Here is a 17,640-nt window from a genome sequence, read left to right on the forward strand (position 1 = left end):
TAAAGAGGCAACATCTTGGGCTCTAATTAGACCTGCTGAATAAGAAGCTCCCCTGCCCCCGTTTTTTTTTAAACTTGGCCTTACTCTGTTGCCCAGGTTGGAGTGCAGTGGTGCAATCATAGCTCACCACAATTTCAAACTCTCAGGCTCGAGTAATCCTCCTGCCTCAGCCTCCTCAGTAGCTAAGACTACAGGCGCGTGCCACCAAACCTGGCTAATTTTATTTTTTGTAGAGACAAAGTCTCACTATGTTGCCCAGGCTGGTTGCAACCTCCTGGCCTCAAGCAATCCTCCTGCCTCAGCCTTCCAAAGCACATGAGCCAACGCAATCAGCCCCAGAATCTGAACTTAAGGAAGCTCCCCAGATGATTTGCTTCTGCACAGCAAAGGAAACTATCAACAGAGTGAAGAGACAACCAACAGAATGGGAGAAAATTTTTGCAAACTATGCATCTGACAAAGGCCTAATAGCCGGTATCTATAAGGAAAATAAATAAATTTACAAAAAAGAAAAAATGAATAAGTGAGGCCAGGTGCAGTGGCTCACGCCTGTAATCCCAGCACTTTAAGAGGCCGAGGTGGGCAGATTGCCTGAGCTCAGGAGTTCAAGACCACCCTGGGCAACACGGTGAAACCCCGTCTCCACTAAAATATCTCCACTAAATTACAAAAAATTAGCCAGGCATGACAGCATGTGCCTGTAGTCCCAGCTATTCGGGAGGCTGAGGCAGGAGAATCACTTGAACCCAGGAGACTGAGGTTGCAGTGAGCCAAGATAGTGCTACTGCATTCCAGCCTGGGCAACAGAGCGAGACTCCGTCTTAAAAAAAAAAAAAAAAAAAAAGCGGGGCAGGGGAGCAAAGGATAAGAACAGAACAGACACTTTTCAAAAGAAGACATACATGCTGCCAACAATTACATGAAATAAAGCTCAACATCACTGATCACTGGAGAAATGCAAATCAAAACCACAATGAGATACCATCTCACACTAGTCACAATGGCTACTATTAAAAAGTAAAAAGTCACAGACGCTGGGGAGGTTGCAGGGAAAAATGAATGCTCATACACTGTTGGTAGGAGCATAAATTAATTCAAGCATTATGGAAGACAGTGTGACAATTCCTTGAAGACCTAAAAACAGAAATATCATTCAACCCGGCAATTTCATTACCGGGTATTCACCCAAAGGAATATAAATTGTTCTATTATAAAGACACATGCACACATACATTCACTGCAGCATTCACAATAGCAAAGACATGGAATCAACTTAAATGCCCATCAGTGATAGACTGGATAAAGAAAATTTGGTACATATACACCATGGAATACTATACAGCCAGAAAAAGAATGAGATCACATCTTTTCTGGGAACATGGATGGAGCTAGAGGCCATTATCCTTAGCAAACTAACGCAGAAACAGAAAACCAAATACTGCATGTTCTCACTTACAAGTGGGAACTAAATGATGAGAACACATGGACACATAGAGGGGAACAACACACACTGGGGTCTATCAGAGGATTGAGGTTGGGAGGAGGGAGAGGATCAGGAAATATAGCTAATGGGTACTAGGCTTAATACTTGGGTTACAAAATAATCTTAACAACAAACCCCCATGACACAAGTTTACCTATGTAACAAGCCTGCACATGTACCTCTGAACTCAAAATAAAAGTTAAATAAAAATTAAAAAAAGCAGCTCCCCAGATGATTTGCATTCACATTAAAATCTGAGAAGCACTGATCTAGAAGAGAATTTACATTTTTGGTTTCTAACAATCTCACATAGCTAATGAGCAACCTCTATAGATGACTTACCAAGTAAAGAAGATATAAGGGATTGGAACAAACAAAAGGGTAAGGAAGGGAAGGAAAAGAAGTCTGTAGATAAAAATAGGTGGCAAAAGCTATGGGAAAAGAGGGAGAAAATTGTGGACAGGGTGAGACAGTAAGGGAGTGATTTGGTTTGAGAGTGTGCTATACTTTCTGGAAATGGAACAAAGGAATAGGTTAGAGTAATAAAAGAATAATATTGTTCCTCAATAGCACCAAGGTTCAACTGCATCTCTTTTCTAAGTTGCATTTCCACAATAAATTAGCAACTGAGAAACAAAGTACCCCATGAGATACCTCCCAAAAAGCAAGTGACAAAACTAAATAGACATAAATTTTTTAGAATAAGAGAGGTAGCAATCCCTCCCTTCTGTGTTTTCCTAGGCAGATCTCAGTTGGAGTACTGTGTTCATTTCTTGGCACATAAATGGTATACTTGCACCTGGAACAGGTTCAGTAGAGAAGGACAATGATTTAGAAGGAATTTTAACCAACATGAAATGGGACCAGTTAAAGAAATAAATGCAACTCAATGTAGAAAAGACCTGGCAGGTATGGCTGCTGCCTTTAAATACTTCTTCAAGTTAAATGAGAATTGAAGTTGTTCTGAATGGACAAAGAGAGAACTAGAACCAGAAAATAAAAGCTACAAAAAAAGACAAGAGTTCAATATACAATAGGAAACTTTCTAATAGTTGGAAGAAGCTATCCAAAGTTGGAATGTGCTGCTTTGAGAGAATGAAAATTTCCTAAGGCAGGCTGAACAGAGTACCTACTAGTACCAACAAACTTATTTCATGCTGAGGTACAGTCAGATAAACACAAAGCTAAACTATGAAGACCTACAAATTCTGACAGAATTTAGACTTTATCTGGGAAAGAAAATACATTAAGTGTGGTTATTGCTAACTAATTTAAAAGCAAGGTTTCAGGGGAAATTAGTAAATAAATATGTAGGGAAAGAGTAAGATGTGACTACAGAATTTCTACAATGAGAGACTGAGAAAGCAATGAACACGAATTATTTGCTAAATAAAGAGTTTTTGTGATTGGTGTGTTAGGCCAGGTTTCAGAGTAGATTTTGTGTTGTTGTTTATGTATCCTGTGAGGCTACATGACATAGTGAAAGGAACATGAGTTTTACAGATAAACGGTGTTTATAATCAAATCTCAGTTCTGCCACTTACTAGGTTTGTGACTTGAGGCAAATATTTACAATCTACAAAGTAAGATTATATCAAGTACCTTCTAAGAATAGTGCAAGAATATAATCAGGTAAGATAAGCAAAGCTCCTTGGCACATAGCAGTTACTAATAAATCTCACAGGATTCTCATGAGAGTGAATTACACAGTACCTGCAGAACAGGTGTTAATTTTCCCTTCCCCTGGTCACTGGAGATAGCTATATTTAGGTTGGGATAGAGGGGAGGAATTGTAAGCATCAGAAGATTTAAAGTTGCCTTCCAAACTAGACACCTTAAAGTTCTACTATAAGGGTAGGTATTTAGGGATGTGCTGGCTCTAAATTATTCACCGTAGAGATTAGCTATAGTCAGAGACTCATAAAATATGATAAAACAAGTGATTATGCACCACTTAACTGGATATAAAAATAACTCAGTTATAATACTTCACAGTAATGATAGCCATGGTAGAGAGATTTTTTTTCTATATTCACTGACCTAACAATAACTTTAAGTACTGCCATTAGGAGTTTTTGTTTTGTACAACATGTAAGTTTTGCATAATTTGGCTGAGAAACAAATTTCAATTACAATGGCTATATATTGATTCACTACTGAATTTACCTACCATCTCCACTTATACTGAAGATAAAATATAATAATTTACTAAACTTTATTTTATTTTTTTAGAGATAGGATCCCGCTCTGTTGCCCAGGCTGGAGTGCAGTGGCATGATCACAGTTTACTGTAACCTCAAACCCCTGGGCTCAAGTGATCCTCTCGCCTCTGCATCCTGAGTAGCTAGGAATACAGGCTTGCACTGCTGTACCTGGCTAATTTTTATTTTTATTTTTGTAGAAACAAGGTCTCACTATGTTGTCCAGGCTGGTCTGATACAGACGCAATTTTTTTTTTTTTGAGATGCAGTCTCACTCCGTTGCCAGGCTGGAGTGCAGTGGCGCAATCTCTGCTCACTACAACCTCCACCTCCTGCGTTCAAGTGATTCTTCTGCCTCAGCCTCCTGGCAATTTTTAAAAAATGGAGTATTTTCAATCTGTGGTTGGTTGAACCCACAGGTGTGGAACCCACAAATACGGAGGATCAACTGTATAGCAAAAAGGGAGTTAAAAAAATGTTAACAGCCAGCCACAGTAGCTCATGACTGTAATCCCAACACTATGGGAGGCCAAAGCAGAAGGACTGCTTGAGCCCAGGAGTCCAAGTCAGCCTGGGCAACAAAAAGTGAGACTCCGTCTCTACAAAACAATAAAAAATTTGCCAGGCATGGTGGCACGTGCCTGTGGTCCCAGCTACATGGGAGGCTGAGGCAGGAGGATCACTGGAGCCCAGGAGGTTGAGGCTTCAGTGAGCCATGTTTGCATCACTGCACTCCAGCTTGGGCAACACAGCGAGACCCTGTCTCAAAAAAAAAAAGAAAGAAATTTATGTCAATAGATTGTCTGAAACTATGCACAAAGAGACTATATAGGAAGGACAGAACCAAAGTGTGTGAGTGGAAGTGAATGAAAAGTATGGTAATTACAATGGCAATGCATTTGGTGACCCCAGGAGATCCCAAGTTCCTGTAACAGGCCTCTCCTCAATACCTTCTTTATTAACCAGGTTTTACAACTCAATAAGAAGCCTTCACTGAAGACATTTATTAACGCGAGGCAGTAACAGTTCTTTGTACTTGCCATCATTATAAAGAGAATTCTGGATAATCAAAATGATCACAGGATTACTTATAAGACAGAGCAAATAAGCACACTGAGTTTAACAGGTGCCCTCACCTTTTGACTTGAACAACTTACTTTAGGTCACATATTACTGCATATACTCTTCCCAATTTGTCCTGGCTATAACCCTGGAAGTTGAATTTATTGTTCCTGTCCAAGTACTCAGGTAAAACTTCTAGCAGAGTTTCAGTAATGACAGAGATAACATTCTGCTCTTCAATAAGATGTCGAGCCTGCGGAATATTTCAAGAATATTTTCTTTAGCATTAACTCATTGTGGTATGGACTTAATTTATTCATTCATTTGGTTAGTCAGTATGTCATTTTTAATAAATGTTTGTTATTGAATGTTAAACATAGTCCTTAGTTTCACTGAATAGCAACTACTAAGAAGTTATTTTCTAAAAGAAAAAATTCCCTACTCCTCAGTAACTAGACAACACCTATCTGGATACTCCAAGCCCATTAGACAGGTTATCTAGATAAATGTTTATCATCAGTAATGTGGTGGCTCATGCCTGTAATCTCAGGACTTTGGGAGGCCGAGGCAGGCGGATCACCTGAACTCAGGAGTTCGAGACTATCCTGGTCAACATGGCAAAACCCCATCTCCACAAAAAATACAAAAATTAGCCAGGTGTGGTGGCAATGCCTGTAATCTCAGCTATTCAGGAGGCTGAGGCAGGAGAATCGCTTGAACCAGGAGGCGGAGGTTGCAGTGAGCCGAGATCGTGCTACTACACCCCAGCCTGAGTGACAGAGAGAGACTTCATCTCAAAAAAAAAAATCACACAATGAGCAAGTATAACAAAGATATACTTCATGACTTCTAGCACACTACGATCTATTCTGAAATCTCCTCCTTACCCCAATCTAAACTCTCCTCTCCATCCTTTTGAAAAGGTAAAGTAGAAACAATTAACCAAGTTTGGATAACTATCTAATTCCAGACAAGAAAAGAAGTAGGGCTGGGCGCGGTGGCTCACACTTGTAATCCCAGCACTTTGGGAGGCTAAGGCGGGCAGATCACCTGAGGTCAGGAGTTTGAGACCAGCCTGGCCAACATGGTGAAACCCCGTCTCTACTAAAAATACAAAAATCAACCAGGCGTGGTGGTGCATGCCCGTAGTCCCAGCTACTTGGGTGGCTGAGGCATGAGAATCGCTTGAACCCGGGAGGCGGAGGCTGCAGTGAGCCCAGGTCGTCCCATTGCACTCCAGCCAGGGCAACCCAGCCAAGACTCTGTCTCAAGAAACAAAAAACAAAGAAAAGAAGTGGTATACAAAGGAAGCAGAATCTTCCACTCTCCTCCCAGGCCTATGTAGCACCCTCTCTCCCAAATGCTTGACAGGCACACCCTCCCACTTCTTAGTTTTATCTTATTCTATCTGCCTACAAACAATAACTTAAAAATAAAATATTTTTGGTATTGAAAAGGCAGTGTTCATAAGTTACTCTAGAAAGTAAGAAACCAGCTCTAGGTGTCATCTGCATTGACGAGGACATCTGAACCAAGGCAGCGCCTAGTTAACTAGTCCTTGGGTAGCACTAAAGTATTCACATAGCCCAACTTAGTGATTCTAACATTGTTCTAATTTGATTCAACATTAAGTGGAATTCTTACAAAGCAAAACAAGTTTTACTTAGAAAGACTGAAAAGGAATAATCAATACATACCAGAGTAGGAACAGTAAACATCTGAACTGAAAGTGCAGTTATAGAGATACTTCTGTCATGATCATCACTGATATATTCTTTCTGCAGTTGTTTATAATACTGAAATATATAAGTAGAGAATCAATTATAAATCACTACTAAAGACCTTTAAAAAATCCCAATTTTAATAACTGCTGCAGGTTTGTTTCTATCTATAAAATGTCAAGTAATATAATTCCTATTTATTAAGGCAAGATATTATGATCAGCAAAAATATCTTAGAAGGAGAATAACAAACAACAAATCAAGTAAAAATTCACCTACTCAATTTAGCAGAGATAGAAGTGGAAACTATTAAAACATACACATAGGTTAAAAAACAAACAAACAAACAAAAAAAAAAAACAGAGGACTGCAATGGTATAGTTTATCCTTTCTCCAAACAGAATCTGGGGCAATCTTTAGCAGCTTCCACTCTAATGGTATTGGGCAGGGAATATATTCAAAGTATTTAACAACTGATATGACCCAGAAAAACCAACCAATCAGATTGAATCCAGCCTTAAACAGAATGGATGCTGGCTGCAAATAACTTCTTTCCCATACTGGTACATAACAGCTGCAAAACAACCCTGATATACTGGGAGAACAAAAATAGGAATATACTCAGTCACATAATAGGCATCTATTATGTGTAAGGCACAAAGTTGGATACTTAACCTACTTTAAGTTAGATACTTTACCCTCCAGAATTCCTACAAAGTTTAAGGGGTAACCATGGTGTACAAAAAAAATCATCTAAGTAGGGAGATTAGCTTCTGTATAAGAAAACAAAATTTCATTTCAGATCACACATATGGTCCAATATTCTATATCTAAAGAGTTTTAGAAGAGAACATCTTGAGTTGCCATCACTGCTGAAGGATAAGACATACAACAAATGTCTTAGTTACTTTTAAGTCTGCATATAAAATCCAGGTAATGCAGGTATCTTATCCCACAGTGTCATTTGCCTACAACAATCATTATTTCTTTCTCTGCTTCCAATTCCATCTTGGGTCCTATATCTATCTTAACTCTTACAGAATTGACTGCAACTCAAAACCAGAGGAAATCAACAAGTATGACTGGCAAGTATGATTGCCTTATATAAGGCAAAATAAAAGATTCAAAGGAGTCCTTGATCTGTATACCCTTGCAATCTAATTTGGTAGATAGACAAAAAGATACAGTAAGGTAAGAGATACATGATAGATTAATAAAACATTAAAAAGCTGTAAATTTTAGCCTTATGTTTTAGCTTCCAAAAACTAAGTAGAACTCTTGGCCACCTAATTCCTGCCCCCCACTTTAGCATACACATCTGTTCTTCTTTCCTGCTATACTTTTCAATTAGTCACTTCTATTCTTATTGTAATTTTACTAACAGGCAAATAAATGATTAGGAAGACTGAATGCATATGTGAATGTGATAACCTCCCTTTGCTCTGGGTCAGTGGGTCATTTTCCACCTATCTCTTCTCTAAGAATGCTGTTTCTATACTAGCAAATAACATTTGTGAAAATATTTATATAACGTATGAGAACGAACTTTTTTTTTTTTTTTTGAGATGGGAGTCTCACTCTCTTGCCCAGACTAGAGTGCAGTGGCGCGATCTTGGCTCACTGCAACCTCTGCCTCCCAGGTTCAAGTGATTTTCCTGCCTCAGCCTCCTGAGTAGCTGGGACTACAGGCACCTGCCACCATGCCTGGCTAATTTTTGTATTTGTAGTAGAGACGGGGTTTCACCATGTTGGCCAGGCTGGTCTCGAGCTCCTGACTTCAAATGATCCACCCACCTCAGCCTCCCAAAGTGCTGGGATTACAGGTGTGAGCCAACCCGCAGGGCCAAGAACAAACTTTTGACAAAGAAATAAATCATAACATTTAATTTTTGATTCATAATTATCCCTGTTTCTATTAATTCATTTATAAAAACTGCCTATTTCTATTTATTGATATCTAATTTATAAATAATTACCTTCACAAATTCCATAGCAAAGAGTTTTTTGTATTCCATCTCCATAAAAAAACTGCTGAAGATCAATTCATGAAGGATCTTACGGGCACCTATAGATTATTTTAGGGAGGGTGGGGGAATGAGGAGAATCACCAAGGCAAAAACCAAAAACATTCTGGCTATTAGAGTGGCAGAATATTATAAAATTACTTCACATGCAAACAGACCTCAAATAGTATTTATTGTATTAATATTTAATAACTGGAATTTAAAATACACACATATATTGCCTTTTCCCTCTTTTTCTGCACCCCTCCCACCACTTCATCTTACACTTCAATTTACTCTCTCCCAACCTTTTCATTCTTTTTCTATTTCACTCAAAAGTACTCTTACTCTGTACTTTTCCTTCTCCATGCTTTTAGCCTTTCTCTTGACTTTTACGTTTTGTTCTTCATTTAGATTTTTAGAATGAAAATAGCATCTTTTTTGCTACTCGATAATGGCACTACTACCTGAATATATAGATACCTGTATAGACACATACATATATACTCTTTTTGACTGGCTCTCACTAAATGAAAAGACTCTATAATTAAAAGACAACACCTTGGGTTTTAACACCAAAGAATACATACTGACTGGTTAAACTTTATATTCACATGTAGTATCTTATCAATCAAGATTACAGATTTAATAACTAATTTAATTAACAAAAGATATTACCGCTCCACTTTAAGGTCATAATCTTCCTTTGCTTCCTGACAAACAGCATAAGCAAATGTCTACTTACCTTTATAAAGCTTTGCATCCCAAAGCATTAACCTGCTTATGAGACAGGGATTCTCCGAGTCAGGTTCTTCTCTAAGGCATGCTTGGCAAAAGATCTGCCTAAAGTCACCTACAAACAAAAGAGGTCACACAGTTACACAACTTGTATTCTTTTTCTTTTTAAATAGAGATGAGTCTCACTCTGTTGCCCAGGTTGGTCTTGAACTCCTGGGCTCAAGCGATCCTTCTGCCTCAGCCTCTCACAGTGCTGGGATTACAGACATGAGCCCCTGTACTCAGCCATAATTTTTATTCTTATAATATTTCTCCTAAAAGTACATTTCCTACAACATGTGAAAAGAATAATATTAATCCTCCCACATTTGAGGCAAAGAATAATTCTGTCAACATCAAAGACTCAACAGCCAATAAAAAGATATTATTTGATACTATGCACTTGAAATAATATCCTAAGATATTATACATTTGAAATGCAACCCTGAAAATTAATCAAAGTGTATAAACCAAAAAAAAAAAGAAAAACTTTATTTCATACTCAATGACATTTTAAAATTTGTGGCTATAAAACACATAGTATTTTATTAGAAACAAGAAAAACAGGAGGTATGCTTACTTGAATAGCTCATAATTTTGTTCATCCAGGAACCAAGACGTAAAGCAAATTTCTGATGAGCCATAATCTCTGAGTGTAATACTTCTACATGAAGTGGATGTTGAGAGACATTTTCTGAATGACTCTACAAATGAAGGGAACAAACCAAAAAAATAGCATTTAAAATTTGCTTTTAGTTAAGGGATTTACACTTCAAATGAAGAAATCACATAACCCTGCCAGTTCCAAATCTCTGCATCTAGGTGCCCCAAACCACTTCAACGACATCATCACTCAAATTATTCTACTTGGGCTCTTGTAATGTACATTCATCTTTAACTTCTCTTTTTCCCCCTAATTCAGAAAGTTACCTTTACATCTTCCTTTGCTTCCTGGCAAGCAGCATAAGCTCCCGCTTTAACAGCCCGACGACCCTAATTATAGACAAAAGTGAGAATTAGGTAGTGAAATGATAACCACAATCAATAAGCAATATGTAGCCCAAAGACTTAATGAGCTCTTAACTGAGCTCTAATCGCGTGTTGACTAAAAGTTGTAAGATACCGGAACAATATCTGAAAGACAGATGCAAATGTTTAACACCTTTATGAAGTATGAAAACTTTAATACCTCTAGGACAGACAGTCTATAATTTAAGATGCTGAGTTTCTTGCCTGGCAGGAATGGCAGTTCTTTAGTTACTGCAGTGTCCTCTCTACTTATATGAAACAATGACTCAGACTTTCTAAACTTCTGCTATGTATTTAAAATATTTTTCATGAATGAATTCACAGCTCTTCAACATGTATCCTATGATATACTTGTGGCCCATTAACGAGCGGGAAGTATAGCTGGACTACTGATTCCACCAGTCCTGGAGGCGGTCATGCAAGGTCTATGTAGGATTTCCCTGTAGCTCATTCTTTTACCCACCTGTAAAAATTCATCATTTTCTATATGTGCCATGTGAAAAAAGTCAGGAAGCACTGTCTTCCTCATTTAACCTTTACAATGACCCTATGAAGAAGGTATACCGCATTTTACAGATGATAAAAAGAAAAATAAGACAGAAGTTAATTTGTCCCCAAATCAGAAAGTTAGCAAGTGACAGATTCAGAGATCCATGACAAGCATTTCATCTCCAGAGTCTGTACTTTTAACCATCCTGTAATATTCCCTCTTTAGCTGCTTAGTACCTAAGCATAAGAACTATCCAAATATATTTGGACTACTAATTACACCAGTAAGGTTGCCATTACAGAAAAAAAAAAAAAAATGCACAAAAAGCCAGGCCATAACAGATTGTTAAAAGAACAGATAGGACAAGAATAGTTACATAAACTTGAGCTCAATCAGCTTGTATGTATGTGATGCTGGCAATTAACCTAAAGCAGTGGATCTCAACAAACAGGGGGAGGAAAACCACCTCACATCCATATTTTTTGGCTGCTATCAAAAAATAAGAAGGGAGTTAGCTGCTGATCATGGTGGATGGGAGACAGGACTAGATTGGAGCTCCGAGCTCTGACTCAGATGGACAGAGCAGCACACAGAGGCTCACATCATGAATTTTAGCTCCAGAACAACTGCAAGAACAAACCAGGAATCCAGAGAGGACCTACAGACCTTCTGAAGCAAGGGGACTGCTCCTGCCGGACCTGGGAGACACCCCAAATACTCAGTCCCAATACTGGCTATCTTTCCAGAGGAAAAGAAGTCATTATACGAAAAAGATACTTGCACACGCATGTTTATGGCAGTTACAATTTGCAATTGCAAAATCACGGCACCAACTGAAATGCCCATCAGAGTGGATAAAGAAACTGTGATAGATATTGATACACACACACACATATACACATACACATACATACACACACATATGTATATATACACACACACATATATGTATATATACACATACACAGGCTGGAATACTACTCAGCCATAAAAAGGAATGAATTAACGGTATTTGCAGCAACCTGGGTGAGATTGGAGACTATTATTCTAAGCGAAGTAACTCAGGAATGGAAAAACAAACATTATATGTTCTCACTGATGTGTGGGAGCTAAGCTATGAGGACGCAAAGGCATAAGAATGATACAATGGACTTTGGGTACTTTGAGGGAAGGGTGGGTGGGGGAAGAGGGATAAAAGACTACAAATAGGATGCAGTGTATACTGCTGCGGTGATGGGTGCATCAAAATCTCACAAATCACCATTAAAGAACTTGCTCATGTAACCAAATATCACCTGTACCCCAATAACCTAGGGAAAAAATGAGTTGGCTGTAAAAAAATAATAACAAGTAATGACAAGGATGTGGAGAAACCCTTGTGCATTGCTGGAGAATACACAAAATGGTGCAGCTGCTATAGAAAACAAAATGGTGGTTCCTCAAGAAATTAGAAATAGAATTCCCATATGATCCAGCAATTCCACTTGTGGGCATGTACCCGAAAGAACTGAAAGCAAGGACTTGAACGGACTTTTGTGTATCCATGTTCATAAGAGCATTATCCACAATAGCAGAAGATGAAAGCAACCCAAGTGTCCACTGACAAGATGAACAGGCAAACAAAATATGGTGTGTGTGTATATATACTGTATACAGTACAATACTGTACATATATGTATATATGTGTATATATATATACAAACAGACAAATACTGCATGATCTCATTTGTATGAGATATCTAAAATAGTCAAGCTCTTAGAAAGTAGAATTGGTGGTTGCCAGGGGATAGAGGGAGGGGAAAAGGGGGAATTGTTCAATGGATATAAAGTTTCAGTTTTGCAAGATGGAAAAGTTCTAGAGATCTGTTGCACGACAAGATAGTTAACACTAGTATATGGTACACCTAGAAAAAGATTAAAATGGTAAATTTTATGTTATGTAGATTTTACCACCATTAAAAATGTTATTGATTGACTGAATGGAGATGGGGTCTCACTCTGTTGTTCAGGCTGGAAGGCAGCAGTGTGATCAAAGCTCACTACAGCCTTGAACTCCCAGGCTCAGCCTCCTAAGTAGCTGGGACTACAGGAATCCAACAAAAATAACCTTTCTTAACGACCAAAAAATACGGGGGTGGGAGTAGATCAACTGAAGGGAGGCAGTGTTTTTAAAATACGTGGGCATTTCTTTCCTCTTCTCTTCCCCATACTCCCAATTCTGATTTCCTAGGCTTGGGCTGGCATGTCTACTCCGAAAAAAAAAAATTCTTTCCAAGTGATTTCTAATAGGTTACCTTTATCCTCATACTATAGCTGAAAACACAGAACTACAAGTGTGTATCTTTAAGGGTTTGTAAAACAGACTAACTGCAACACAGTTTCTTCTAGCCAAGGAGTACATTTTTTACCTCAATTGGGTGTACAACATTATCTCATGTCCTATTTTACCTTTTGAATAATCATTTATTAAAAAGCTTTTCTTGCAATCACCATCACCTTATGGAGCTTTGGGACCCCAAAACAAGACAACCTATCAGTAGATAGATTAGCTGTAGCTACAGGCCTTCTCCACTTTGACTATAGAGGAGAGCAGTAACAGGAATAAAGGCTAGGAAGAGATAGGGCAAACACTGGGAGACACAGATCTTTCCATTCCATATGAAAACCGACAAAGCACAGCCCCACGCTTTCCCAAGCTAATTCTTCTCCTGGGACACTGGTTTATCCTACTGGTATGTGTCTTTTTAGAGTCCTACGATCATGATAGCTCACAGTAATCCTACCACAATAATATATCTTGATATCTACCAAGATTTTCTCTTACAATCCGCAATATTAACCTTGTACATAAGACGGCAAAAATGTGACCCAGGAGCCAAGTGCAGCGGCTCACACCTGTAATCCCAGCACTTTGGAAGGCCAAGGTGGGTGAATCACCTGAGCCCAGGAGTTGAAGACAAGTGTGGGCAACATACTGAGACCCTGTCTCTTAAAATAAAATTAATTTTTTAAAAATATGAACTTTTAAAAGAGCACTATTACATCTTTAAATTTTTTCAGAATGCCTGCCTTTTTTTTTTTTAATTATTATTTTTTGAGATGGAGTTTCATTCATTGTTGCCCAGGCTGGATGCAATGGATGCAATGGTGTGATCTTGGCTCACTGCAACCTCCACCTCCTGGGTTCAAGTGATTCTCCTGCCTCAGCCTCCCAAGTAGCTGGGTTTACAGGCATGCACCACCACGCCTGGCTAATTTTGTATTTCTAGTAGAGACGGCGTTTCTCCATGTTGGTCAGGCTGGTCTCAAACTCCCGACCTCAGGAGATCCGCCCGCCTCAGCCTCCCAAAGTGGTGGGATTACAGGCGTGGGCCACTGTGCCCGGCCTTTGAATGCCGGTTTCTCTCTTAAGAACAGTAGAGAATAATCCTTTGAAGGTAGATTCAATCTGATTCATCTTGGTATTTCCTCAAAGTGCTTTAATAAATGTTTAGTGAACTCATTTAGAGTACCACATTTTAAGAAAATCTTTGATAAACTATTATTTACCCAGGGGAGGAGGTGGAGAGAAGGAAATAGAGCTTGATCACTATGAGGTTATTATCATAGGACAGTTGAAGAAAACAGAGGAAAGCAAACATAAGAAATTACAGTTTTTTAAAACTATTTGATGGGTTGCCATCTGAAAGCAAAAGAAGAGCTTTTCTGGTTTGTTCAATAAGAAATTAGTCTAAAAACACATGGAGGAAGATTTTGGCTGAAAACAGGAAAAAAATTTTTCTAAGAATGAGAGCTGTCCAACAAGCAAAGCAGTCAGAGAAACAAACTTTCTAAGTGCTAAAAGCACAAGTTAGAGAACCAGGGATATTGTTCTCTCAATACAAGGATGGCCAATTTCACTTGTTTTTCACTATTTCCTATCTTACATCTTTTTTTTTTTTTTTTTTGAGACAGAATCTCGCTCCGTTGCCCAGGCTGGAATGCAGTGGTGCAATCTCAGTTCACTGCAACCTCCACCTCCCAGGTTCAAACAATTCTCCTGCCTCAGCCTCCTGAGTAGCTGGGATTACAGGCATGTGCCACTACGCCCGGCTAATTTTGTATTTTTAGTAGAGATGGGGTTTCACCAGGTTGGCCAGACTAGTCTCCCGACCTCAGGTGATCCGCCCGCCTCAGCCTCCCAAAGTGCTGGAATTACAGGCATGAGCCACCACACCCGGCCCTATCTTACATCTTTATCATCAAACATGGTCCTACTAGGACAAAAACAAAAGGCTCCATTTTTCTCCTAAGAAGGATATTTAAAGATTGTCTTTTAAGGTCTTTGTGATTACAGCCACCTAACGTTTTCTGAATGAGACAGGGTATAAATATATATTTAATAATTGTTGTGAAAATCTAACATCCCAAGTAGATTTTACTTTGTACAACTAGTACTGTAGTTGAAAATCATAAGCCTGATTAACCTTTAAAGTTCCTTCTATGACCTATAAGTAAAATGTAGCAATAGTAATATAGGTATTGACATCTGACCAAATCTGGTACCATTCTGAAGGACTAAAAAATGTTCGCTAAATACCCCATTTCACTTTCTTTTTCTTCTATTATTTTCTGTCTTCTTTTCCTATCTCTATTCTTTTTGCCTTTTCTTTCTTTGCCCACTTTTCTCTTTCTTCCTCTGATTGGTTCTCCTTTCCTATTCTCTTCCTTTCCTTTTTTTCTCCAACTTTTAATTTCCAGGGCACATGGGCAGGTTTTTTACAGAGGTAAACGTGTGCCATGGTGGTCTGCCGCAGAGATCAACCCATCACCTAGGTATTAAGCCCAGGATCCATTAGCGATTCTTCCTGATACTCTCTCTACCCCCACACCCCCGACAGGCCCCAGAGTGTGTTGTTCCCCACCAAGTGGCCATGTGTTCTCATCATTCAGCTCCACTTATAAATGACAGCATGCAGTGTTTGGTTTTCTTTTCCTGTATTAGTTTGCTAAGGATAACGGCTTCCAGCTCCATCCACATCCCTGCAAAGGACATAATCTTGTTCCTTTTTATGGCTGCATTTCTCTAATGATCAATGATGTTGAGCTTTTTTTCATGTTTGCTGGCTGCATGTATGTCTTCTTTTGAGAAGTGTCTGTTCATGTCTTTTGCCTACTTTTTGGTGAGGTTGTTGGTTTTTTTTCTTGCAAATTTGTTTAAGTTCCTTGTAGACTGGGTACTAAACCTTCATCAGATGGACAAATTGCAAAAATGTTCTCTTATTCTGTAGGTTGTTCACTCTGATGATAGTTTCTTTTGCTATGCAGAAGCTGTTTAGTTTAATTAGATCCCATTTACTAATTTTTGCTTTTGTTGCAATTGCTTTTGGTGTTTTTGTCATGAAATCTTTGCCCATGCCTATGTCCTGAATGGTACTGCCTAGATTTTTTTCTAGGGTTTTATAGTTTGGGGTTTTACATTTAAGTCTTTAATCTATCTTGAGTTAATTTTTGTATAAGGTATAGGGAAGGGGTCCAGTTTCAATTTTCTGCATATGGCTAGCCAGTTATCCTAGCACCATTTATTGAATAGGGAATCCTTTCCCCATTGCTTGTTTTTGTCATGTTTGTCAATAATCAGATGGTTCTAGGTGTGTGGTCTTATTTCTGAGTTCTCTATTATGTTCCATTGGTCTATGTGTCTGCTTTTGTACCAGTACCATGCTGTTTTGGTTACTACAGACTAGTAGTATAAAGTAGGGTAGCATGGTGCCTCCAGCTTTGTTCTTTTTGCTTAGGATTATATTGGCTATTTAGGCCCTTTTTTGGTTCCATTTGAATTTTTAAACAGTTTTTTCTAATTCTGTGAAGAACATTAATGGTAGTTTAATGGGAATAACATTGAACCTAAAAATTACTTTGGGCAGTATGGTCGTTTTTACAATGGTGATTCTTCCCATTCATGAAGATGGAATGTTTTTTCCCATTTGTTCGTGTCCTGTTGAGCAGTGGTTTGTAGTTCCCCTTGAAGAGGTCCTTCACTTCCCTTATTAGCTGTATTCCTAGGTATTTTATTCTCTCTGTAGCAATTGTGAATGGGAACTTGTTAGAAATGAAGAACTGAACTGCATACCCCATAGCAAATCAGAATTTGCATTGTTTTGTTTTAGTTTTTTTGTAGAGACAGAGTCTCTTTGTGTTGGCCAGGCTGGTCTCAAACTCCTGGCCTCAAGCGATCCTCCTACCTCAGCCTCCCAAAGTGCTAGAAGTACAGGCATGAGCCACAGCACCTGGCCCCTAGAATCTGCATTTTTAATAAGATCTATTCATGTGAACATTAAACTTTGAAGAATGCCATTCTAACCAGAATTCTTATGTACTCAGAATGGGTTACTGGTGTGCCAAGATATTGATCCTCTTAGTTTTCCAGGTATAATCACAGGTTTATGAAATAGAGATAATAATATGAGTATCAATCTCAAAGAGTTGACTTATGGTTATAGGGCTTAAATGAGATATTACATATAAAGTATACCATGTTTGACATATGTAAATACTTCATAAATGTTAGCTATTATTAGCTGTTCGTACCCTTTTGTTTTTTTTGACTTCATTTGCTTTTTCATTAATAATTTGCGATCACATAAGCTATACATACGAAACACAGAGAAAGTTAACCACCTATTCTAATTCTATATTAAACCATGTGTTTTTAAAAAGTACATTAAAAATGAAAAAATTAAATGACGAATGTCATGCTATTTCTTACTCTAGATTATACTGCATCCAAGGGCAGGGATGAGGTTAATATTCCTTTTATATACTTATATTACTTGAAGAACCCATTTTGCTCTGGATGGATGTTAAATAAACTGAGCCACAGAATTAATATTAC

General features: G+C 38.4%; 1 protein-coding gene across 2 annotated transcripts in view; it reads right to left on the reverse strand.

The window, feature by feature from the left end:
• The window catches only part of UBR1 (ubiquitin protein ligase E3 component n-recognin 1), a 181,875-nt gene that overhangs the window by 107,467 nt on the left and 56,768 nt on the right, over positions 1–17,640 (reverse strand). For both annotated transcript variants that reach the window (XM_034938606.3, XM_055098337.2), the window contains 6 exons: positions 10,178–10,240; positions 9,828–9,951; positions 9,216–9,323; positions 8,444–8,532; positions 6,444–6,542; positions 4,842–4,999 (listed from right to left, as the gene is read on the reverse strand). In XM_034938606.3, the coding sequence (XP_034794497.3) occupies positions 4,842–4,999; positions 6,444–6,542; positions 8,444–8,532; positions 9,216–9,323; positions 9,828–9,951; positions 10,178–10,240 (641 nt within the window). The remainder of the gene's footprint in view (positions 1–4,841; positions 5,000–6,443; positions 6,543–8,443; positions 8,533–9,215; positions 9,324–9,827; positions 9,952–10,177; positions 10,241–17,640) is intronic.

This window comes from Pan paniscus, chromosome 16 (genome assembly GCF_029289425.2).
Source record: "Pan paniscus chromosome 16, NHGRI_mPanPan1-v2.0_pri, whole genome shotgun sequence".
Taxonomy (NCBI): domain Eukaryota; kingdom Metazoa; phylum Chordata; class Mammalia; order Primates; family Hominidae; genus Pan; species Pan paniscus.